The sequence below is a fragment of the Anarhichas minor genome, unplaced genomic scaffold (genome assembly GCF_050575085.1).
Source record: "Anarhichas minor isolate MPS153535 unplaced genomic scaffold, ASM5057508v1 ptg000050l, whole genome shotgun sequence".
NCBI lineage: Eukaryota > Metazoa > Chordata > Actinopteri > Perciformes > Anarhichadidae > Anarhichas > Anarhichas minor.
In genome coordinates this window covers 296,015-322,416 of record NW_027466496.1, presented here as the reverse complement: position 1 = coordinate 322,416, position 26,402 = coordinate 296,015, and the positions used below count along the sequence as shown (strand labels likewise).

General features: G+C 42.1%; 3 protein-coding genes across 5 annotated transcripts; 1 reads left to right on the top strand and 2 right to left on the bottom strand.

Annotated features, from left to right (window-relative positions):
• Positions 1 to 6,791: 6,791 nt before the first annotated feature.
• Positions 6,792 to 7,576, bottom strand: cebp1 (CCAAT/enhancer binding protein (C/EBP) 1). Its single transcript, XM_076112497.1, has 2 exons — positions 7,254 to 7,576; positions 6,792 to 7,097 (listed from the first exon to the last, which is right to left on the bottom strand). Exons 1-2 carry the CDS (start codon positions 7,518 to 7,520, stop codon positions 6,792 to 6,794), a joined length of 573 nt encoding a protein of 190 aa, XP_075968612.1. The 5' UTR covers positions 7,521 to 7,576.
• Positions 7,577 to 9,021: 1,445 nt separating this feature from the next.
• Positions 9,022 to 13,011, top strand: ngdn (neuroguidin, EIF4E binding protein). Its single transcript, XM_076112561.1, has 11 exons — positions 9,022 to 9,075; positions 9,355 to 9,414; positions 9,734 to 9,805; positions 9,932 to 10,069; positions 10,161 to 10,245; positions 10,367 to 10,419; positions 10,623 to 10,734; positions 10,835 to 11,009; positions 11,150 to 11,294; positions 12,485 to 12,548; positions 12,835 to 13,011. Exons 1-11 carry the CDS (start codon positions 9,055 to 9,057, stop codon positions 12,852 to 12,854), a joined length of 945 nt encoding a protein of 314 aa, XP_075968676.1. The 5' UTR covers positions 9,022 to 9,054; the 3' UTR covers positions 12,855 to 13,011.
• A 736-nt stretch (positions 13,012 to 13,747) lies between these two features.
• On the bottom strand, positions 13,748 to 26,390 carry pabpn1 (poly(A) binding protein, nuclear 1). Of its 3 annotated transcripts, none has more exons than XM_076112555.1 (7): positions 25,921 to 26,390; positions 23,299 to 23,407; positions 22,409 to 22,476; positions 21,618 to 21,724; positions 20,793 to 20,880; positions 19,898 to 20,085; positions 13,748 to 14,479 (listed from the first exon to the last, which is right to left on the bottom strand). In XM_076112555.1, exons 1-7 carry the CDS (start codon positions 26,053 to 26,055, stop codon positions 14,284 to 14,286), a joined length of 891 nt encoding a protein of 296 aa, XP_075968670.1. In that variant the 5' UTR covers positions 26,056 to 26,390; the 3' UTR covers positions 13,748 to 14,283. The 3 variants fall into 3 exon arrangements, with proteins under 3 accessions (XP_075968670.1, XP_075968672.1, XP_075968671.1); XM_076112557.1 differs by lacking the exon at positions 25,921 to 26,390 and adding an exon at positions 25,481 to 25,638; XM_076112556.1 differs by lacking the exon at positions 13,748 to 14,479 and adding an exon at positions 15,097 to 15,657 and having other exon boundaries at positions 25,921 to 26,388.
• Positions 26,391 to 26,402: the final 12 nt, after the last annotated feature.

Here is a 26,402-nt window from a genome sequence, read left to right as displayed (position 1 = left end):
CTCCTCTAGCAGCCAGTGTGGCCGTGTTTTCTTTGCACAGGGCCGGGGGGGGAAATAAAGGAATCCCACAGGGTTACATAAGAGCTTTTACACGAGGGGGGGGACGGGGGGACGTGGAGGGAATGTAACACACAGGGGCTGGCTGGCCTCTTTGGAAGTACTGACACAATACAAAAGAGAGAGAGAGTGTGAGGAGAATAACATTACAATGTATGAAGCAGCTGGGCCAGGCGGGTCGTACCGGACTGACGAGACTCACACCTGCCCCCCCGCCCCCCCCCCCGGTAGATTGGTCCAACACACAGCGGCTGTTAAAACGTCCGTCTGGCATTCAAAACAGACGCATACTGTTACTCACCCTTTTACAAAATGTTGTCCACTGGTAGGCGGAATGCTACAGCCCGTTGTCTTTTCCAAAACATCCAAAGCATTGCGGCGCGAGCGGGGAGACAATTGAGTAGAGGGCAGTCTCGCCGCATTCACCGTGTCTCCTCGGCTCCGTCGGTTAAATGAAAAGACATGTCTGTCCCGGAGACGTGCTGCAGCCTCTGAGAGACACCAGAGCTGTGGTTGACACGAGCAAGGACACTGGACTCCTGTTAGCCACTTGGAGATGAGGTGATGCTAGACTCCTCTCCTACCGGTTTTTTTTAACCTTACCGGTTTAGTCCTGGTTTGTGGTTTCTGCCGACATTACACAGAATGATTAAATGAGGTATGATTGTGTCCGACATCACCTTAAAGGGAAACGCGTCGTCAGTCAGCCAGTCGCGGACAAAGAGCGGGTGGAAAGCTGCATCGGGAGAAGCCTGTTTATAGAGACGAGCAGCTCCGCCGGTGGCGGTACACTTCGTTACAAGTCGGGTAACATCGTCAGAGCGACGTCCCCTCGGCTCACTGCTGTCAGAGGTCGTGTATGATGAGGAGATACGTCACTCGGCTATACATTATTCATTTATTTATTGACCGTTTGTTTGGCCTGCATTGATCATTTTCGTTTATATTATTGTATAAAAATCATTGTTAATTTTAACCATGACATTAGATATTGCAGATATTGTTATTGAGAGAGGATAACAGAGAGTACACCAGACTCATTCTTTAGGTCTTGCTATAACTTGATTTGCACAAAGCTACTAATTGCTTGCCTTATGATCTATATAAGGTGGTGGAGAGGAGGACTCTGAAGAAATTATTATCCACATTGGACCACCCTCTCCGCCACCTACTGCAGGGGCAGCGGAGCACTTTCTCCAACAGACTGATCCAGCTCAGCTGTCACAAGGACAGACACAGAAGAACATTCCTGCCCTCTGCTATTAGACTTTATAATAAATCACCTCTGGCCAGATCATCCTTCACATGACTACATACTGCTACACTGTTGTTGTTTGCTGTTGGTTGATCTTTGCACTACTGTTTTTTACCTAGTTAGTTAATTCAACACTATTCTATTTCATTGTATATACTGTGTATTTTTGTTATTTTCTTTTCTTATCTTATATTCTTATATTTAATATGTTCTACTCTGTTATTTTATTGTATATATTGTGCATTTTTCATACTTAATATTTGTACTCTGTTACTTCGTTTGCTGAAGTATATCTTTGCTGCTGTAACATACAAATTACAAAGTATATATCTATCTATCTATCTATAATCATGCCATGTTGATTCTTTGATACTTGAAAAGGAAAACAAATGTACGTATTATGATGGAAAATTTGATGTTTTCTAATGCTTTCAACAATAAATTTGTCATCATCATCATCAGTAAGGCAGACATTTTGCAGGCATCAAATAATATACAGCAAACAAAGTGTTGGTATTTGGACAGCAGAAGAAGAACACCGATTAAAGGGTAGAGTGAGACATCTGTTTTTTAAATAAATATCTCTACAGAAGGCCTACTGTGTAGTTTTCTGCCGCATGGTGGAGCCATAAATCACAGGTCACCACAAGAGACACAGGTCTAGAACAAGACATGGTCCAGGCACTTGTTCTCTCTCATGAATATGCAACGATTAACATGTCATTGTCATAGATAAGAAATGTCACATATTGTCTGCTTGGAAAACATTGTTCCCTCATTAAGCTTCACCCATATTTTGTAATCTTCTACCCTCCTCTATGTACATAAGGCTTGTCAGAGCCATCGCTTCTAATTCTGCACTACAGTTTTTTTTATGTTCTTTTTCCTCTTCCAGTACACCAGTCCTGGGGATAACAAACATTTCCACCTTGTTTTTAGGTGAAAAATAATGAGAGATTTAATGGACCTAGAATGTACAGTAATAACATCCTATATTATGGCCAAATACATAACCATTGGTTTCAGCCAACCGTTTGGTAATGACTGCTAAGCTTCACTTGATGGCACTGACGCAGTTTGTTGCGCTGGTGTTGCAGCAGCCAATAGTGGAAGTCTGTGGCTCTATTGGACAACAGAGACATTGCTGTAAATATGAATGTTGCGCGTCATCCAGTGTCTAAGAAAATATTATTATTTAACATGAAACCACAAATACATTGTGTATTTAATGTTAGTGTCTTGCTGTCATGCCAGTGTTTTTGAGTGTGTTACGCCCACAGCATGACCAAGATGGCTGCCACTTCCAAAAAATACCCTCCAAATACCAAGATAACGTCTATTTCTTACAGCGTATGAATATTTGTGAGAAATGATTTATTGTATTAGAAAGTTGGATCCTTAAAAGAGCAGCAATAAAAGAAAAATGAAAAGTGTTACACTTTTAAGTAGATGAATCACCCTCAATTAGTCAAACAAGCCATGGAAAACACTTGGTCCCTGGTACTACACTGCGGACTCTCTATCACGGCAGGATTCACTGTTATTGATTATGTTTGTACCCTCACTAAAAGGTTTTTGAAGGTATGGTGGGAACCTGAAGATTAAGAAAACAGGCATCTGACCACAGAGTTTTACTGGGCTGCCTCTAGTGGTGAACATGTATGGAGTGCGAAAGTATTGAAATAGAGGTAAAAAGTTCATGTTTGGAGTAGATATTGTGCTGTTTGTGTGTTGATATATTCACTTATTCTTATGCTCTTGAGACAAACGTCCAAAAAGCTCCTCAACTGCAGTCATGACAACACCTTTAATGAACAGGAGCTGTGAGATGGAAGCTGCTTCACTGGGGCTGTGGTGGAGTTGATATGGTCTGCTGCTGTTGAGTAACATGCTAGGGATTAGGTGAAATACAATCTTTCTTCACTTTGTGGAGATGTCGCAGTCCTGGGACCACAGATTGCTCCACACGACGCTGCGGGACATTTCAACAGACACGGTCACACAGGGACTTCTTGTGAACCGCTCAACACATGAGTGTAAGAAGCCTGTGTCACACTTTCACTCTGCTTTGTAAATGTTCGTTAAGGAGAAGACCGTTACCTAAATTACACAAAACTTCATTCAAATGTTTGCATTTAGCTTCAGTCTTTTAGAAGGAACCTTAGTTTGACTACTATTTTATTGATTTTGCTCTTTATAATTAACAAACATCAGAGAAAAAACATTAAAAAGACGTATATACATGTACATGCATACATACATACATAAACATATATATACACACACACACATAAATACATACATACATAAATATATATATACACACACCCACACAAAAATACATACATACATAAACATATATACACACACACACACACATAAATACATACATACATAAACATATACACTAGTATATACACACACACACATAAATACATACATACATAAACATATATACACACACACATAAATACATACATACATAAACATATACACTAGTATATACACACACACACAAACATATAGATACATACATACATAAACATATATATACACACGCACACATAAATACATACATACATACATATATACATTTCTACAGCTCAATTTCTATTGTTCAATTCCATTTATTATTTTGGATTCATCAAGTATATGTGAACAAAGTCTTAATCAAGGTATTTCCCAGTCCCATGCATGTATTTATACAATACACACACATACACTACTATAGATCAACTGCATGTGTATATATATTTGGCTGATTTTGCATCCTGTCTCTCATCAGTGAGGCATATTTTCATCTGCAGCCACTCTACCAGTCTTTACATGATGCTCCCCCTGTCCAACATCTCACTACGATCGCTCTTCCTGTCCAACACATTCTCATTTTACATTTAAGGACAACTTTCTTTTCTTTTTCGCACAAGTAGAGTGTGGCTTGTTCTTTTGAGCACTCGTGTTTGTAGTTTGTAATATTCCAGAAACGGATTGTCCGTGCAGAGCTGCACAGTGTAATGAAATCTAATGAAGCACTCGGTGACTGGATGTGATTGGTTTTAGTTCCAATTGGATTAATCAAAGGGCACAGTTAACAGTGTGCATGCTGATTGAAGTAGTGTTGTAGTTATTTTGAATTCAGTTTAGTGAGTTGGAAAATTGAATACCAACATCATTTTACAACATGTATAGCTCTAAAATGATGTTAAAATAATTTCCAATTGCTCTTATCTTTAAAGTTAAATCCAGGAAGTGTTGAGTTTTGGTGAGAAACTATAATGATGACAAATTACACGTTTTCATTGTGTAAAAAGGTCAAACATTTGTATAAAAGAGGTGTATCCAGTTGTGTATCCAGAAACTATACATGGAAAGGGAACTGAGTGTGTGCTTTCTTCATTTTGAATATCACACCACGACTAATACGTCGTATGATCTTTCATCTTGGGAACCAGATGCAAAGGAATCACATACTGTTTATTTGTCATCTAATAGTGTTAAAAATATTTTTGCCAAATGTTACAACTATTGTTTTAGTGAAAGATCTTATTTTTTTTTTTTTAAAGGAAAGACAAATGCCTGGCTTGTTGCCCCGGCCCCCTCCTCTGCGTCTCCTATCTCTATGTCCCTTCAGTACCATCACAGCCACAGGAAGGCCCTGGCAGCCCGAAACACTGATACTATCTCTGCGCTCCTCATCTCCGTCCTCCGCTGTGTTGAAATCTTGCCCATCCCACAAAAGGAAACCGCTGGTGCACAACGGTCCATGGCACGACGTCCGTTTCTGTGGGTAGACTTATGGTAAATAATGTGGCAGGTGCATGCCATGTTCACTGATGCAGGATGAGCACACTGGGGTTATATCACACCAGTTTCTGTGAGAATTATGTGTTGTTTAAAGTTGCAGTGCTCTGTAATCAAAGCTTGTAAAGGCTATTTTAGGACTCACGTGTTTAAATAAAGGATATTTGAATATGTTTTGTTGACGTGTCTATGTTATATTCATGTTAAATGTGTAGGATTGGCAGATATAAAAGAGGTTTCATCAAAGCTCAAGTAATTATTTGTTTATTTAAAGAAAATATGTGACAAAAGTATTGCTTTAACGATGCATTACAATAAAAGTCATAAAACACGTTCGACAACCGGCAAGATTACACGTTATTTAAAACTGCAACAACATTATTTCAAGTAATCCCACGCTCATTTAGTGACAAAAGAAGTAATATACAGAGAGCGACACTTAGATTTCATTGAATCCCCTTCAAACCACAGTTGGTTGTGTAACCTCGTTGGGCAACAACACTTACAATCATATCTGACAATGACAAGAAGTGTCGAGGCAATGTTTGTTCAATCAAAAAACAAATCTGTACAATGCACAAAATGGTCTTCTTCTGAGGATTATGCATGTATGTGAAGATGTTGTTTTTACCTTCATGACATTTTTGTTTCTGGACAGTATTAAGAATTTCTGGAGCTGTGGTACAACTTGCCCCATCTCACAGAGCAATTTTACTAATCTTGATATGCACAGACTCGCTTAAGGTGTCTGTGCACTCTCCAGTCACTCACAGTTTAGGATATACAATTACGTCTACATTCAAACCCTCCACATGTCTTCCTACTTTATATTCAGGTGCCTAATTCAATTATTCAAAAGGTCTAGTGAGCCATTATTTCAGAAACACTGAGGTTGTGACGAACGTCCCACACACACCAAAAACGAATACTCAAATTTTTAATTATTGATTTAGTTAAATGATACTGCATATTCTCTGTTATTTACCATCTTGAAATGTTGTTTTAAAGCCTAATCCACACTGAATTGACTATTAGCAGAATTGACAAGCAACCTGTCAAGCTTCAGATTTTTCCACATGTTGAAGGCGTGCATATCGGGTCGTAGTGATATACATCTTAAGGGTCAGCTGGAAACATTGAAAAGTCAGCTGCAGACAGATGTAGCAATAGCTTCCCATGGCAAGTTACAACTGATCAGATCAAATCTGCCAGCGACAGTCGTTTCAGCCAACAAAAGACCTCGCTTGTCTGCTAAAAATGAGACGCTGCTTTTAAAGTTGAAAACCCATGTTTTTTTTATTAACTACAGCAATTTTTTGTGTGTATTAAATATGTCATCTTCTCAATGTAAATTGAATATGAAGCCTACTGTAAAAGCACAGAGAGCCCAACAAGAAAAGCAACCAATAGCCACAGTTTACAGGGCTTTTATGTAAATGTGCCATAAACCCCAGAAAGAAAAAGACGTGACCTCAGTGTCCTCAATGGCCGTTATAGCCCTGCCAGTGTGTTATGCTTTCTGTCCTCACAATTTTACAATACAAAACTACGACTGAGCCCTTTGACACTTGGCATTACTTCCTCACTTCTTTAGTTGAAAAATCAACAGGGAGGCATTTTTGAGGCCTACAGACACTTATCAGGAATCTAACACCTACAATCAGATACAACTGCGGCTCTAGATGCTGGACGCCCCCGCTGCTCCCTCACCGGCCCCCTGCAGGTGCCGCTGTGACAGGATGTGTTTGAGAGAGTCTAGCTCCTGTGTCAGCTGCCCTATCCTCATCTGCAGCTTCTGGTTTTCCTCCTGCAGCAGCAGGGCCCTCTGCTGGGTCAGCAGGATCCTCCTGCGGGCCTTGTCCCGGCTCTTCCTCACAGCGACGTTGTTCCTCTCGCGCCGCTGCCGGTACTCTGCGCTGTCCTTGCTGATGCTCCTCTTGTTTACCGGGGCCCGCAGAGTCGGCAGGAGGAAGGAGGAGAAGTCCTGGAGGTCAGAAACACAAGCATGCTTACGTTGAGGGGAGGCGAGATGAGAGTGGTGTTTGATGATTTTCCCCACTTAGAAAATGTGTAGGACTTACTCATTTATCTATAATCCACACATGTAAAATCTATCTCACACACATTAACACACACATACCTGCTGAGTGTTGGCGTGGCTCTGGTGGTGGACAGTGCTCCCAGCGCTCGAGTTGTTGCTGAGACAGGAAGAAGAAGTGTACGGCAGGTAGGACAGTCCCATCATGTCATCACTGCCCCCTCTCACCAGGCCCTGAGACTGGTTGTACTGTATCATGTCCATCTGAGCCAGCTGACCGGTTGGGGTGGTATGGTTCAGGGTGTGGGCCTGACCTGAGTATGAGCTGGCCCACTCCTGGATGACTGAGGACACTCTGGAATCAGACATCTGGAGTGGGTCGGAAGCAGAAAAAGATGAGCTTTTTCTCTTCTTTTAAGTTTAAATTTTTCTTTTCCCTTTTTAAATGGAAGCAAAGAACCACATGCACAATATACAAACAAAGACGACTCTGCCAGCTATAAAAGTAATACACAGGTAAGATAAGTAAACTAAGAACTCAAATAACATAAAGGTTGAGCTATTAAACAACCCAACAACACATATGTGGTCTAATTAGCTCCAATTTGTCCAACTCCAACAATAAAGGCTGCACATGATATTGTCCTGGTAATTATAATCAAAAATAATAACCTAATAAAGGCCTTAATGTGGTGCATATTGTGTACTTTTACTTTTACTTTTGAAACTTTAAGTACAACAATGCGGGACTCGTAATGGAGTATTGTTAATGAAAATAATAATAAATGAGACGTTATAAACGGCCGATGCAACATTGGGGCAAATAACAATTTACAAGTAAAGAATACAGTTTTTAAAAGATAGCTTATTAGAGATTAAACAATTAGTCAATTTATTGATAAGTTGATTGCCATAAAGTGAATCAACATTTTTGATTATCAATTAATCATTTGATTAATGTCTTAAGGTAAATAAGAAAAAGAAAAAAGAAAACTTTGTTTCCAGCTTCACAAATGTGGATATTTGCTGGTTTTACTTCTCTTGAGAGCAAACTTTGGGTCTTTTTGTTGTTGTTGTTGTTGGTTAGACAAAATAAGCTCAAACAACTGCACTTGGGTTGTGATGTGCATTTTTCATTACTTTCTGACAGTTTAACGACCAAAGAATTTTTTGATTTAATTGAGAAAATAATCAGCAGATGAATTAACTACGAAGGAAATAGTTTGATGAAGCCCAAAATTGATGGAAAACATACTTTGTACAGGAGAGGACAGAAATGAACTGCAGACACACACTAATAAAGTTAGGATGGGACTTACCATGACTTAGCTCTTCACAACCTCTCTGAATATGCTTCAGGTTCCTCTGACAGTTTAACTGAAAATGGTCTGAAAGGAGGAGACAGACAGGAGTTTGATACCTGTCTGATCTCACATTGCTTCTTCCTCTCTCTCTCTTTCTCTCTCACACACACACACGCACACAAACACACAGACACACAGACACACACACACGCACACGCACACACACAGAAATGACAGGAAAGAAAGCACACCGACAGAAAGCGAAGCAGAGTGATTGTCTTGACTCCCATCATATTTATAGATTATGTATCTTCATGACTGATAATTATTGACAGTTTTTAGTATTTTTTAAACTAATTATGGGACAAGGATATTCAATAAATTTTAGTAGCAGGTCATATCTAATAATGAACTAATTGATTAATTCATAGTTTTCCGTGTACCCCGCTTTTGTTGCCACTCACTTGCTACATTTTAACACCGTAACAGTGGACTACAGTCTGTGCACTAATCTTGTATCACTGCATCGTGCAGAAAGCAAACCAAGTGCTGTGTGACTAGTGTCCCTCTGCGGCCTCCATAGTCTACATTGAAACAAAATGGCTACCCCTGTTGACAACGTGAGTGGAGCTTAGCTAGCTGCGAGCTAATAAAACATTTATTTTATCGTTCTACAATGCATAATAATACTGTAGACAATTATGACAATGTAACATGTACTCTGAAACTATCTGTTACACCTGAGATTGATAAAAGCGAGTGGTGATGGTTGTTTTGTTTTAATACCTTCAGCTAGCCACAAGCTAACTTATGTTTTAGTAGCATTTCTACAACGTTCTCCACGTTTTACTGTAGTTAAATGTTTGCATTGTGTTTCTGACTTGTTTCCTTTCTGACAGGATTTAATTGAAAGCGATTTGCCTGCAGCTGTACAGCTGCTGAGAAATCTCACAGAACAGGTAAGAACTGCGCGTCCGTAATATTACTGTAATAATAATGTTTATTGGTAGAGATATTGTGAGTCCTTTTGAAATTATACAAACACATACATTAGCACACAGTTAGATCTCATTGAGGCGTATTAATGCATAATAGATCTGATCATAATGATCCTGTTGTTTTATTGTGTTTTCTTTTTGTCTGACCCGGTGTGTCTCTTTCATCAGGATGATTTGAACAGTCACTTTTATCACAGAAAGCTTGCTTATATATATATATATATATATATATATATAGTGTATCTACATTCACAGCTGAACCACTGACTTCTCTCTTCAGGTGATCTCAGTTACAAGTCATGTCCGTGAGCTGATAAGAAAAGTCAAAGATGGAGCTTTTAAGACATCAGAGGTGAGTGGAGACTGTTATTAAATACTTATATATATTAAAACCTTTTTCTTTGTATTGGAACAACAAGGATTTGTTTTCCCAGGTCTGGTCCAGACAAACAGCCCTCTCTGTCTTCTCTCCCTGCAGGGTTTGTCTTTCTTGGACCTTCGGTATCACCTGCTGCTCTTCTACCTTCAAGACCTCACTCACCTGATCAGCATCAAAACAGAAGGAGGCCAAATAAAAGACAGCGACGCCTTGAACAGACTGGTCACAATCAGAACGGTGAGATGATTGTCAAAACGGGCCGCTATTAATACACCTTTTTTTTTTATTCTTACATATTCAGCTAATGCTTTTCTCTTCCTGTTTTAAGGTCCTGGAGAAGATGCGCCCACTAGACCACAAACTGAAGTACCAGATTGATAAACTGGTGCGCACAGCGGTCACCGGCAGTTTAGGTAAGCCTGCTTTTTGTTTGTTGCGCTGAGCGCATCCAACAACGGAGAAGAAATTGTCTGATTTCCGTCCCTCCGTTTTTCACAGGCTTCATGCTATAACAATGTCTTTTGTTGATTTCAGCCAAAAATGACCCGTTGCAGCTGCGTCCTAATCCTGAGAATCTCATCAGCAAAGTAAGAGCTGAATATGGTGGTCATACAGTTTGGTTTATCTTAAATTAACCGTATTGATTGCTTCAAGACATTTAATCAAGTCAGGCTACCATTGACTGGGGATAAAACAAAAACCTTAATATTTTCTAAATGTCTAATTCAAATACAGAACATCCAGTAATGTAACTGTCTGACTGACTGTGTTTCTTCGCTTCATCAACCAGTTGAGCGAATCGGAGGAGTCTGAAGGTGAAGCTGAGAATACGGCCGAGAAGAAAGCAGCCCACTCTAGTGGCAAGAAATATGTACCGCCAAAGATTGCCCCAGTGCATTATGGTAATGTCTTATTAAACCATTTCTTGTGTCATTGCTTAAAGAACAAAAGACCAAAAACAAAATTCTCATCTCAACCTGTGTCCCGCCCCCCCCCCCCCAGATGGTGACATGACGGAAGCGGACAGGAAGAAGGCTCAGTCGGAGCGCCAGCGGCGAGCTGCCCTCAGGAGCTCAGTGATCCAGGAGCTGAGACAGCAGTACAGCGACGCTCCAGAGGAGATCCGGGACAGAGGAGACTTCCAGAGCGAGCGGGAGAGCCGCGAGGAGCTACATAGGTGTTTAATTTGTTTGATCACGTCGATACAGGAAGGCCGATATGGGACTGGATGAGATGCGGGATGGAAGCATGTAGGGGCTGGGTGTAGTTTTACAGATATCCATTTTCCATCAACAATAACTTCGTTCTTCTTCAAAGGAAAAAATACGAGGAGTCGATGATGGTGCGTCTCAACATGCCACAACGTCAGAAGGGCACCAGAAAGAGAGGCATGATGTCCACGCTGAGCGGCATCACACACTTCGGTGACATCTCGGCGCTGACGGGCGGCGAGGGGGGACAGGTGAGCTGGAAGTGACAACTTTACACCAACCTGTCAGAAGGGGGGTGGGGGGGGGGGGGGCATATCTCACTCGCTGAGGAGCTACAAGAGAGGCCAAGGTTCATGAGGTCAAAGAGCTTCAGGAAGAGGACGCTGTTTGTGTAGCGCAGCTTGATGTAGGGCTGAGCTGTAAGTGGGGCGGGGCCTGGATAACGGTGGAGGTCTAAACAGACGTGAGTACAGCTTCCCGCTGTCACACTATTTTAAATACATTGATAAGGCAGGCTATGCTAAATGCAGCCTCTGCTCCAAGGAGATAAAGTACAGCAACAAGGGCTCACATGCTCTCTCATCACACTGCCAGACAGAAGTACACTGTAAAAGGTGTTCACTGTAATGACCACAGCCAGTGTACTTCCAGTCCCAACAGTCCCACGTTGCTCCCAAGGGCCCTGAAGTAATGAAGTCATGAGAGAGGGTTAAGGTGCCTGTACCTGCATTTCAGCGGGTTGCTAATGCAGAGGTGTGTATAGATCACAGCTATTATTTTACTCTTGATAAACTACCTCAACCAGAGTAGATTATCATTTTAATTTAAATAATTGAACTGGATTGAATGCATATTAATTGCAAATAGAAGATAGGCCACAATTCTAACAGCTTTACAGTAACAGTGGAAGTTAATATGAAGCCATACAGTAACAGGGTTCAATGAAAACAAATCACTTTATTTGTACAGGCGATGGTTCTCGCTCCTCTTGCTATCTTTGTTGTTATGACTAAAACTTGTGAAAATGAGACCTCGGTCTCAATGGATTTTGTCTAAATAAAGGTTAATAATAATAATAGAGCTGAAATACTGATTAATCACTGAATAATGAATTAGTTTTTTGCTTAAAGTAAATGTCTTACTTTATTTTCTTCTCAGAGTACACCAGAATGCTACATTTTAAAGCTCATATTTAAAATACAATTCTCCCGGGGGAGCATGACAGCCAAATTAATTTTCCACATGAGGTCGGCCAAACTGTATTAAGGGAAATCCACGTGCTATGTTTAGAATTAGTGGTGGACGACACGTGAAGCCACCAAACGATGTTAACGGGCTCATCTCCGTGCAGTATGAATGGGAGCATTGTGGCTCGTTTTTAATTTCGATCACAGTCTTAATGGGACTGCTGGCTCTTACACGTCTGTCTTTAATGGTGCAGGATGGGGAGAACTCTCGGCCCAAGAAAAAGAAGAAACTCATGAAGAAAAAAACGAAAAGAAGAGGTGAGAACATTCAAATATACCAGATGGCACAAATGACTTTACTGCTATTTCTTTGAAAACATAAAACGGATTACGGTGAAATAACTTGAACTCCTACGTGATGTCCAGAGAACCTTTCCTACATGGGCTTTGTGTTGATTCTGCTTTTATTGTAACACTAGAACCATGTGATTGGTGTAATTGTTTTTAAAACGATACAATATTGATTTAAAACGCAGCTAAAGTGCTTTTATTTGCATTTCAATTCTGTTTCCTGTTAATAATCACCCGTGTCCTTCCTCTACAGCCTTCAAGAAGCACAGATAGACCTGAAACGTGACATTCACTGAAGACCAAACGATGACACGGAGAGTTCTTAACAACCGTCATCACTTTAGTTTATCCTTAAGAGTTTGTTACCATTAATTCCCCACTTCAGTGTGATTGTTTTTCATTGTTTGTGGAATAAACATTTACTGTTGGATTTGTATGTCATGTTATTTATCTCCATTAGAGGGCAGTCACATTGCTTCCTTATCAGACAGTTGGGACAAAACGCTCCTTGTGCCATCTAATAACCCTCTCTGCCAGAGAGCCGTGATGATGTAGAGGAAATATGCAGCAGATGACATTTTAGGACACATTTACAAGTATTGCTGAAGAAACCCATTCAATTTGACCTGCACACGATTGCTGGAGAAGCAGCCAGATGCTGATTCAAGGTCTAATCACAGCCTGGTGCAACAGTGACAACACAAAAGTTTGAATTATGCATTCCTGTTAACATTAACTCACCACAGTAGGGGAAACAAGTGTTTTATTTGTCTAGTAACCAGAGTGTGCAGTTGGATCATCGTGTTACATTACGCACCATCAAGGGATAAACATTAAAGTTTACCTCTCAGTACGAGGGTAGTCTTGGGCCTTAACATTAAAAGATTTAGGGTTTGGCCTGCGATGTCAGTTATGACCACTTTACTCGTTTTTGTCAAAACGGCTTCAATGACAAAATCAAATGAATAAATAAATATCCTGATTTCATGTTTTTTTGTTCCATCTTTAACCCTCTATGTTTCTGAATAAATTTGATACGACAGGCTGAACACACGTGAGCCGTCCTCTTTGTTTACGTGTCCACTGGTCAATACATGTGTGGATACTATTAAACCAGCACTTAAGCAGACCAGAGGGGGCAGGCCAGTCAAAACAAACACACAATCTCATTTTTACACAATGTCTTTATTTTATTTTTTTTCCCTAATACAGACTCATGGGTTAAAAATAAAAATAAAAAAGCAGAACATTTGTTCAAACCCACTCCCCCTTTTCAAAAAAGAAAAAAAGGTCTCCACACAAACCCCGCCCCTACTTTCCCCACCCTAAAATAACAGCTCCGGCCCACTCCGTTTATTAAATTAATATTCAATGCCGTTAGCGCTTCAGCCTTCCTCAGACAAGCCGTGACTGCACTGCGCGTAGTCAGAGAAAGGGGGCGCATCAAGGTCCGCACTGTACACCCCAAAAAACACCCTCGTCTCTGGTCCTGCCTTCCTCACTCTCACGCAAACTTGCCTTCCTGCCACTCAGCTATGTTGGCTTCAGCTCTCTGTATAGAAATCATGTGTTGGATTGGCTGCCTGTTAAGTTCAGTGTGTACTGCGGTGTTTGTTGAACAGGTGTGTGTGTGCATGTGTGTGGGCGCGCGAGTGTGTGTGTGTGTGTGTGAGTTGCAGTGTGAAAGGGACTAAAAGCATCATCAGCGTTTGCTGTTGTAGTAAATGCCCCCCGCAGCGGGCCTGTGGTCGCCCTGCCCCCCTCCCCCACCCCCCCACACGGACAGGATGGGGTGAGTGTGCATAGCGGGAGCAGAGAGAGAGAGAGACGCTGCGGAGACAGTGGGGGGGGCCTGCGCCACCTGGGGAGGGGTCGTCAGTCTCCACTGGTCTTGAAACCTGAAACGACAAGAAGTGGTCTAATATACAGAGAGAGGACGGGGGAGGGAAAGGAGGAGACAGGAGACAAGGAACACAGAGGGGAGGGGAAAACAGGTAGGTGGGGGGGGAGGGATGGAGGGGTTGCACGAAATAAAAACATTGATGTCTGTCGAAAGAATAAAACGAGCTGTGGCCATGCCTGAGTTGGAGATGACAGGTATGGACTAGCAGCAGGAGGAACCCCACTCCCACAGGAAAAATAAAAATCTATGCATGTACAATCCCACTGAACATTGAAGGTCCATCACTGTCCAGAGAACAACAATCCATGGTGTGATGAGCCAAAGAGGGTGGGGAGGGGAGGGGGGGAGAAAAAGCATGAGTTATAAAATGCAGCGAGGAGGGGGGGGGCAGAGAACGGCGAACACAAAGAGGGTGGAGGGAGGGGTAGGGAGGCAATGATATACTCCAAACCACAAACTTAAAAACACAAACAAATATTCTGGCTAGTGGAAGTTTCACATATGTACGGTACATTAAAAACAAAAGTAAACAGTATATTCTCTTGTTGCCATTTCCCTCCCCCCCCCCCCCCCACCCACGGTTTTTTTTTTTCTTTTCTTTTTTTTTTCCTCTTTTCTTTTCTTGTTTTGGTGGCAGTGGAGGGTGAGTGGGTGGGCTGTGATGGTGTGAAAGCAGGAAGTCACAGCCAGACCAAAGGAGACACATCTGCAGCCTGAGATACCACCATCTTCTCTTACATCCCCCCCCCTCCCTCCCTTCCCACCCCTCAAAAATTAACAAAAAACAAAGAAATCAGCCACCTTACTCGTTCCCCAATGGCCAACTGATACCTTACCAGGGGCGACCGCATCAACCTCCGCACACGCACGCTCACACACAATCGCACACTGCGGCCAGTCAGTCTCTCTGTCCAGGAGAGGTGTTTTTTTTTTTTTTTTTTTTTTTTCCTTTTTTGTCTTTTTTTTCCTCTCTTCTGGGATTCTCTTCTTTTATTGTTGGGGAAGGGAGGGAGGGGGGGGGGGGTGACTTTTTCATTGTGTGCGTGCGTGTGTGTGTGTTTTTTTTTTTTCTAAATGGAAGAGAGAGGGGAGAGGGTTGATAGTAAGGGAATGTTGGAGAGGGAGGGGGGTGTTTAGTAAGGGGAATACCACGATGTTGTTCGCCCTCGGCCCCTGGAAAAGAGAGAGAAAAAGAGGGTGAGTTTTTTTCTGGTTGGCTTACGAAGACTGACACCAATTTCCTGGTGTGATATAATATATATATATATATATATATATATATATATATATATCTATATATATATATATATATATATATATAGATATATATAGATATATATAGATATATATAGATATATATATATATATATATATATATATATATAGATAGATATACGTGTGAGATTGTGGCCAGAGAAAGGCAAACCGAAGGGGAAAGAATATATTTACGTATTTCAATGACAGAATGTTTAGGACAGTGTTCACAATCAGTCATACCATCTTAACGGTATTGGGCCTTGGATCTCACAAGGTGTTGTGTTACAACCAATCAATCTGGAAGAGCAGACTACAGTGCTGAAAGAAGCTGAAAGCAGCTCGTCAAGAGAGGAAAAGTGTTTAAGTTCCAGATGTTGGAATAAGGATTTGTGTTTGGGTGTGAGGGGGGAACAGCAAAGGCACTCTCTCCCTCTTTCTCTCTCTCTCTCTCTCTCTCCGTCTCTCTCTGCGAGAGCCGCCTCTGGGGTCACTGTGGGGAAAGACCTTGAGGACAAACAGCACCACACATATACCCCCCCCGGATAAGACACAGTGCACATACATATATACACACATACACAATCATCATCATTAGACACTCAAAACACTGCCTGACACATACACAAAAGCCAGGCAGCAGCAAAGCTTCCACACACTATCTGCACTCTCTCTCTCACACACACACACACACACAATCATTCAGTGGCAACGAACACAAAAAAAAATGTCACACTGGGACTGACGCCAGCGGTTGTCCGGCTAGATGCTGAAGTCAGGCTGCAGTAATGAACCCTCATTTCTGGGAGTGAACGCTGTAAAAGGTGAATCTGGGTTGGAGTATGCGTGTGTGTGTGGGAGGGGTTCATGTACATGCGAGGACATGCACTCTACATGAGCACCAAACATCATGAGTACAGTATGCGAGATTTCTGGCTCACATCAAAATCTTGGCCTTTCACCATGCCAACTTGGGAAGATGACAACATGACGTTAACGGACGCAATACACGAGAAAACACTTCTTGCAGCCGTGGCACCAATTTTCTTTTTTTAAGTGCATGTGAACATGAATGAGTCTTTGTTCTCAGTCAGGGTGCAAGGATTTGAGGTGCAACACAAACGCTACTATTTGGCTGCGTTGTCTTTTAATAGAATTAAATCCTGGCAGCCAACGCTCTACTTCAGCCGGCACAGAACACAAACTAAAAACCTTGCTGTGGCCTTGTTGAAGCTTAACTTCTTATCACACAAAGCCGAGCAACACCGTGATACTTTAATGAAACATATCTCTTGGACGAGCAGTGGGGAATCTTCCCAAGCGCACAATGGGTCAATGCAAAGATTTTGTTTGTCTTCACCGTGGATGTGTTCCAAAGACAAAACACGGCACAAGTGAAAAGTGTTACTTAGTTTAGAGCCGAGCCCAATTCTATTCAACTGCAGCACTGACGTAAGTAGACCAGTGATGAATCCCTAATGTTGCAACCAGGCGGCCCTTCTGCATTCAGGAACGAGTCCTTAATCCCAGAGCAGAGGTAGCATTTCGGTTCCCTCGTCTCCAAGGCCAATGGGTTTTTTTAGTTAAACGGTCTGTGGTGAACACAAGCGAGATTTTAACATTTTGTTCTACAACATCGAACACGTCAGTAGATACCACTCTAGGGGATTTTGAAGCTTTTTAGTGTGTTAACTTAAACAAGTGGTTAAACGAGACTACTAAGCAGCCTCGTGTCTACTCACGCCACTGTGGCGTAGTTATTTTACAGCTTAACGTTAGCTTCAACTTATGCCGATCGCATTCATGCTTTCAAAAATATAAAAGTGGTCATTTGTGAAGATTATTTTGCTTGTCGGTACCATAAACTTGTGTTTGCCAGTTTTCTAGAGGAAAACCCCCCGTCGGCTTTTTGTCGAGGGAACCAGTGCGATGCCAACTTTCAGGTTGGCCTAAATAAAACGTCTTCCCTACAGCGCTCTATGCTCCATTCAACCTGACTGACTGCAGAAGACGGAGCTTTAAATGCTAATCTTTGTGCCGTTTTTTTATTTTTTTGCACAGCAATTTGAACGTTCAGGTTTTTTCTTCTTCTTCTATTCCGTTGGATGTCAACCCTTACTTTAATTATCTTCATCAAACTGCAAATCAGTCAGACAGAACTTAAAAGTTCAACGATCAAAGCAAGTCTTACAAACCAACAACTTAAAGTCTGTAAAGTGAAATGCTAATTATGTGTCTAGTCTATAAACCACCAGATTATACATTACTATCAGTACTTTTAGCTTCTGGAGACTTGAGGCTTTTCCCCTCGTCTCGGTGTGCCTGGTCCTGCAGCTCGGCCAGATCCCAGAGAGTAAACGGGCAGGGTTAGGGCTTCTTGGTATGTGTGGGAGTGGCTGGGGTAAGTGCACGGAGAGATTACAGAGATTCTGACCTTGAGGTTCAGACACTTTCTCACACAAAGGAATGAATAGACATGTAACCCTTTCTTGTCCTTATTTAAAAAGGCAGCCTTGCTGAAAAGGGAATTCTTTGCACAAATACTTGAGTGTAAGAGAAAGAAAGGAGAACTACACACGAGGTAAAATGGAATAAATAGGAGCCTGTCAGAAGAAGTTGGCAAACTGTTTCATCGCTGGAATAAAGGCCTCTGTGTGAAGGGTTTTCGTCCCTTTCCAAATTAACTGCCGCAGCATCTTTCTTTGTTGCACATTAAGTATTAAGCAACAGCCAAGGCCTGAAGGTTCCAGATGCTTTTCCGGGATGATCAATCAGAATCTCTCAGTCTCAAAGCTCAGTGCATGTGTGGGGAAGCTGGCATGCTGATCAGTGGGTTTATTACCACACCTTCTTTCTCATTTTAAATAAATAAATTTGGCTACACAAGGCTGATATGGAGTAACCAGTGAGATACCGTAGCCTTGATTTCTCACTGCCCTCAGGGGCGAGCCATACTTTATATAAAAAGAGACAGTTCATATCTATGTTGTTTAATTATGCCCGAAAACAACCAGATTGTTGTATGCATCATCTTTATAGAAACTGTGCAGCTCCAGTTAATAGGTAACTGCCAAGTGTTTAAATCACATACTGTAAACATGGTTAAATTTGCAGTAGGGCCCCACTGCAGAGCTCTGAGTTAAAGCCCATCAAAACACTGTGTGGAGAGCCACCAGATCCCCTGAGCACAGCACTCTGATCAACACCAGGCTTATTCTGCTGTTGAGTATGGATCACAGTAATGCGACCATAGTATTGATGGAATGGAGCATTAAATGCAGTAGAGTGAGGCAAGGCTACGGGTCACACAGCACAACGTTTACAGTTATGTAAAATGGTTTGCACTTCTCCCTGCCATATATGGTCCAATCACAAATCACATTCCAAGATTTCAGCCTCTGGAGCGTCACCCCAGTACTTTTCTGTTATGATGCAGGAGATTGCATTGGCCTTGACTCAAACATGGTTCTAACTAATGCAGAATGTATGAACAGCCTGGGAAGAACTAAAAGATGTGCACTGAGTCCGTTAGGATGGTTATATGTGATGTGGCATGCAATGAGTCCCTCAGTCCCACCACTGGTGTGATGTCTAACGTGACTACACGGCATGTATCAGTGTTTTCTATTAAGTAATTATTTTGACAATGCTCATATTGCTCAGTCTATCCGGTATTTTCAGCGTGACCACATTTAGAAATCTCTTAAACCACACTGTCCTGCCCATTCAAGTCTAGAGTGCATAAGCAATATATTACTATAAACCTCATCCCAGTGGTTCCCTATCAAGTACATCAAATGGAGATGATCAGTGTCGTCTAACTGGACATTAGATTTCTTGTCCTGTTTGTGTGTCTAAATACAAGGAGAGGACAGTGTTAACCCGGACTCTATCTGAAGGCCAAAACAGGCCATATTCTAACACGCTGTGGAGTCATTTATCAACAGTCCAATCCTTGTTTTCTCCTCAGCTGTACAACAAATAATCATAATTGCAGGTCTATGTAAATCGGAAAGAACAGATGCTAATTCTGGCTGGTCATCATAGTCTGCCTCGTTTGTCGTGTAATTTCCTTGTAAAACAAACACCGGGTGAGGTGCAATGCATGCAGGTGCCGTGTTTCCCTCCCCATGGTGTCTGAAGTGATGCGTCAGCTCACCTGAAGGCCCGTCCTCTGCCTCGGGGGGGTGTGTAGCCACTGTAGTAGCGTGCACGCGATGAGAAGCTTCCTCCTCCTCCTCCTCCGCCACCTCCTCCTCCTCCTCCTCCCCGTGACCGGAAGCGAGCCCGTGGAAAGCCGCGGTCTGTGGTGCTGATGCCTGGTCTGTTTGTTCTCTTAGCGCCCACCTGAGCGGTGACAATCAAGCAAGAGACCGTTACATAAAACCAACAGCCAGGCATACAATTTTGATTTTTTTCAAGATAAACGAAAACTGCGTGAATTCTGAATTTAGCTAAATATGTTTTGCTCTGTCAAGCAACAAGAATTAGACTTGTTTCAAGATCAATATTGAATGAATCTGGTACAACCAAAAATGCTGGCTTGGGTATCGAGTCTATGCATCGATCCCATATCACGTTCTTCATATCATTTATAAACTAATTTACGCTACACAGGAACAACATCATATGTCACTTGCCAGTCGACCGGTACTAAATATGTGTAAACTAGTAAACACTCTTATGCAGCCTGTTTTTCCCTGATAATGAGACATTGTGCACAACAAATGTGTTCAAATCAGCAGCATGAGAGATAGTTAACATAAGCAGTTAGTAGCCAATGATGCTTATTCTGCAACTGTTTGTTGCGGTAATCACTGTGATTATCGTGTAAATGCACCAACATTCAACAGCTCAAAATGATGAAGCCACAGTATCTGATCACAAGGGATCATCTTTTTTTCACGCTTGCAATCAAGATCAAATTAATTCACGTTCCCCTTTTACGTCCTCTCAAAACAGTGTCACTTTTCATTCTGACCTAAAACTGCTAAAACTCTCAATGTGAGAACGTCCCAGGTGAAGGAATAAAAAGATATTTAAAATGAGCTTACCTTTATCTGCCTTCCTCTGAAAAGGGACTCATCCAATGCCATGGCTGTCCTAACAGACTCTTTGTCTGCAAACTCAATATAGGCAAACCTGAAGAAAACAAGAAGAAAAACAAATCAATCACCTCGATTTGAAAATCGGGGGGGAGGAGACTATGTGCTCAACACTTGATCAAGATCATTTCTTGTCCAGTTGAGTTGGAACATTTCAAAAGGTCTTCATCTTATCTTTACCTCCGGACACCCAGAGCCTCCTCACATTGAAGTCTGAGGGTTAGGTTACTTACACAGAATAATGCACCAATCACACATTCCTTCAGAACTACAGACGTGCTTAAGAAAAAGCAGCAACATGTAGAGCATGACGGCACCGGTATCTTGATTCCTGAGGATCGCAAACAACGAAACGATAAAGGAAATCTACTCCACCGAGTGAATAACTTCATTTGTTTAAAGCTAAAAGCCATTTCTGTTGGAGATTATTTACCTTTATAGAAAATGCGATACCGACAGCAATGGATACCAGCATTTTGTGTTTGCTATTTAATTGTCGTTATCATTAAACACAGGAAAAGTGAAACCAGAACTCACAAAATGTTGACAGTTGTTCAATCTAGTCCCACTCAACCGTTATGGTTTATTGCTTCTTTATTTCCCAAAAGCTATCACATATACCCATTCAGTTTTAGTGACACTTCATTCGTATCGATGCCGAATACAAATCTGTCCACCCACTGTTGGATTTTTCTGCCAACAGCATGACTTTGGTGCATTTGCTGATTCATCCACCGCGTAGTAAAGAGACACAGTGTAATGACGGAGTCTTACCCTTTGGGATGCCCTGTGTATTTGTCACATAGGATGGTGACTCTGTTTACTGAACCACAGCCATGAAAGTGAGCTTCAAGCTCTTCTGCCGTGGCCCCGTAGTCCACCTGAATAAAGACGGGGGGAGAGGTTCGACATGAAGAGAGCTGCACCCACACATCCTGGACCAGGAATCTAATTTAGATTTATACTTCACTTTAATGTACTAAATCAGACAGACAAACGAAAACAACAAATACCGCATTCGTTTTAATAAACAGACTGAGACATTTAACAATATTAAATAAAAAAACAACACCAAGAGCAATGTTAAGTATGGTGCCCCCCCCCCCCAAAAAAAAAGGTTAGCCTAAATAAAAAAATCAATCATTGTTAAATATGAATACAAATGTGAGCGAAACTGACGATCCTTTGGGTTCAGTAAAGGTAATTCTTGACTCTTTGAACACCCAAACAATGAACTTTGGGACGTATTTTACTGCAAGACCACAACCCAATGATCACGGCAAAGCTACAAAGTAATGATATGCGTTACATAAAACATCTTTAAAGGGGATTTCAATACTTAAAAACAATATTACAGTCCTGGAGTAACAACAACCTAAATGCAATCAAGCTTTTTTTTGCAGACTTGAAAATGAAACCAATAAAACATTGCAAAAGGACCAAAGGGGTGAAATTTATAGGAAATTTACGATTCGGTGTCGAACCGTTTCTTTAAAAATATGATCATTTTCTTTGAGGTCCACCCGATGTGAACAGAATGACATCTATACGAGACAATTACTTACGTTTCCGACATAAATAGATCTGCCATCCGCTTCCATCTTTTCCTCGATGGACATGATGACTGGACCGACTGCAGTGTAGAGGCAGAAAACACATCGGAGTAAGCCACTAAATGAAGGGTGTCCCCGACTGAGTATTTACACTCTTTTGCTCATTGACTGACTGCGTTATTTTAACATTTTTATCAACAGTATTATAAATAGACTGATATTCATACCAAAATATGCTATATCATGATTTATTAGGGAACAATTCTATGTTAATCAAGACCTATAAAAAACAAAAATGTCTTGTATTATTTTGGTATTATCATTCCTATAATAAATACACAAATGAATTAGGAAGTTGAGCATTAGGTAACAGACCTATTAATTAATACATCTGAATCGACTCTTCCAACGCTGCAGTCTCTTATTAATACTCTATTGTTGCATTAATAAATTGTTCAGCCATAAAACAAACATGCTGTATCAAACCAGCTCTTGCAACTACAGAGTTAGATGGCTTATTCTAACCTTAAATTTACTTTAAAGGCAGCTTTCTATTCATAGCATATTAGCACAAGGACTTGGTTTTGACATGTGGATGGTTTTCTAATAATTCCGTGCACTACACTTATAACCAAGTACCGATCTAAACTCATATTTCACTGTACATTTTAATAATCTTTTAGTTTGAGGTCACTGGTTGAATGTGGAAGGGTTACGTTGTTATTTACATCGTGAGATTAAATTAGTGTTTTTTGAAGAAGGCACAAAAACAGAGGATTGAAATATTTTAAGATTATTCTCATTCATTAGGTAATAGGACAGTAAAGAGAAGGATAGGAAATGTGGACAGACGGGGAGAAACAAGATGTCCCCCTCCCACATAAATCCACACACTAACGCACCTGGTGGGGGGCTGAGATTCATCTGTTTCTCCACCTCGTTCTGGAGCTCCTTCAGCTTCTCGGCTTCTTCCTCCATCTCTCTAACCCGGGCTTTGATTGCCTCCAGCTCCTGCAACACACACAACAATTCCATTAGAGCAGTCAGTCCATCACGAGCATGATACAACACAGTGAAACATTAACCACAAATGCTATAATCACATGATGTGGATGACAGTTCTGCCACGCTGACCAACTCCCAAAACTAGCCATGGAAATGTAATCATTAACCAATGTGGCCATAACACCCCTTTGCAAACACCAGGAGGAGGGCAGGGCAGCAAGGAGATGCTGAATCTGTGTACGTGATGGTGCGTGCGTCGTTTCTGCCCAAAAGGAAACGCACACTCTGTCTGACTGGTCCTTAGCCTCTTATGTACATGTTTAGACAGTGTTATCGACCAAAACGTCTTAATTTGGCATTAGTTGCCGCCTACAACTTGAAAGTTTACCTTAAAGCCATTTGAAAAATGTGCCTCATCGGGTCATGATATGCTTGAGTGGCATTCAAAATATAATGGGCACACAAAATTGATGAATCAGTAAGACACGCTCAGTGTACAAGTTTCCTGTCACCTCTCAATGACTATGAAGCAAATGTTCAGAAACGACATTACACAGATACAAAGAACCCAAATGATGAGTCAACATATTGGTAAACACAGGCTGTAAATACAAATTTCAAGACATTTATCATGTACACACACACCCATACCAGGAATGTGCTTATTTCTCTCTGTTATAACAACTAAATTACTATGGGCTCATGCACCGGATGGTTAACATTTGCTCTAAATATACTTTGACACCGAACACGTCAATAGATAATTTGAAAATTTACCAACAGGAAAATTGATTCGCTGCAGCTCTACTTCAACTGAAAATCAATAAAGAGCCTTTTTGGAAACTGTAAATGTATTTGGGGGAGTGACGATGATCGGGTCCCACGAATAAAGACTGCGAAACCCACAAAACCACCACTGTCGGAAAAAATGTCTCGTTCCTCCAGTGAACAGAGAGATGGCCGTGTCCTCACGTGGGAGCGGACCCTCCTGTCTGACAGTGGTGCACTGCAGCACAGTGGGAGTCATTCCAGCTCCATCCAGGGCCGTTGCCTGTGCTGACAGGGTTCGCAATGTAAAGGCTCTTTGTACCACTGGGTGCAGTGACACAGACACCCCATATTAAATGCAGGTCCTCAGACCAGAGCCAGGGTGACTGCACGGGGACACACTGCATTTGATGACAATGGCACCATCGTTTCTCAGCCCTCCCAATCTTCAGCCACACAATCATTGGGTATGTCATGATCATAGAAGAGCAAGTGATCCACCTTCACAGCAAGATTGTTAAAAAACATAAAATAAGCCATCCGACAATGACACCTTGTAGCTACTATATATTTTTGTCGCATATTCTGTGCATGCTCCTTCACTCTTCTTCTTGCTCTAGTAAAACATTGAAGGATGCAAACCCAGCCCCTCAAATACCGCAACCCCCTGCTTCTGCGTTGCATTCCGCGCTCTCTTAATACCGACAGACAGAAGGTTAGCACACCCTCACAACTCTGGACTTGCTGCATAGACCTCATCAGTGAATATGCACGAGTGTGCAGTTATTGGGAACATTTTAATTAGGCCGACTAACGCCGATCTTGCATCCTCGAACCACCACAGCGTTACAGCGAACCCCACGTCCCACTGATGTGCGATGCAAACCATTGTCCAGAATGAATGACAAAGATGATCAGCTGCACGTCTGTCATCTCCACCCCAGCTTTGTTAACATCTGCTAGCGTGTTAGCATGCCAGGGTGCTGTTAGCCCATCAGGCTAATAACCGTTTACGGTGCACATTTCACATTTTATCTCGTGGACTAGTGATCACGGTCGACGTGTCCTCTGGTCATTTTAACTGCAGCACTCAAGTGTTGGAGGTTTGGGATAAGCTAATGTTAACCGTCGGTCATTTTACAGGTACACACACACACACACACACACACACACACACACACACACACACACACACACACACACACACACACACACACACACACACACACACACACACACACACACACACACACCGGTGACTGCAGCAGACAGCACACTACTGAAGGTAAAATGAATAAAAGATGTTATTACCGTCAGCAGGGCGCCTTCTCGAGCAGTAGACTCGCACAGCGGCGGCTAATGGCGGCGGCCTGTCCTACCCTTGCCCCTGACTGTCTCCTGTATCGCAGTCTCGCATTTTTTTTTGAGACGAGGAATCCCCCCCCACCCCCAACGGCTCGAGCTGCTCCCTGGCGCAGATAAACTGGCGCCGCTGTTGCGCCAAGATGGCTGCTGACACCACGCATGTCACCACCCATTTCTACTGCACTGCGTGAACCACAATGGCGGGTTTTAATACCGACCTAGCGATAGCAGTAACGTAACGTTGCACGGCATGTGACCAACGATTTGTAGAGGGGGAACACAAATAACAAATAGCTTTGCCTGCTTCCGCTAACTTCTTGGTTTTGGCTATAACGTGTCCTGGTGCCATGTGGGCTCCCACAGCTGAAACAATGCCCTTCACTTACCGGGTCTTCGATTGCGGCCTCTCCGTCTTCTAATCCCGGTTCTTCGTCACCGACACCCGGGTCTTCCAGCTCGGGATGTCCGAGGTCTGAGTCTAGCAGGGATTCCTCCGCTAGTCCGTTACCGAACTCCGCCATCGCCCTGATCCAACTGTACCGACGCGCCTCGTGGCCAAACCAACGCACAGGCCCCTACTCACGCACAAGGGGGTAGAGTGAGCGCGGCGGCGGAAAGAAAAAAACGGCGGAAAACGCCGCTTAGAAAAGTTAAAATGGGGAATAAAATGCTAGCTACAGTTCCAGCCACTACTCAAACAGCACACCACGATGAACAAGGACTGCTGTTTCACTCACTACCTTAAAGCAGCGGTCCTAGTTTACGACAGAGAACCTAGTTTATTTACTTAAATGAGTATATAAAAAAGGCGAGGACTCTACGCGAGAGCGGCGGCGTCCCTTCAGTTCAGAAATGGAAGCTGGGGGCG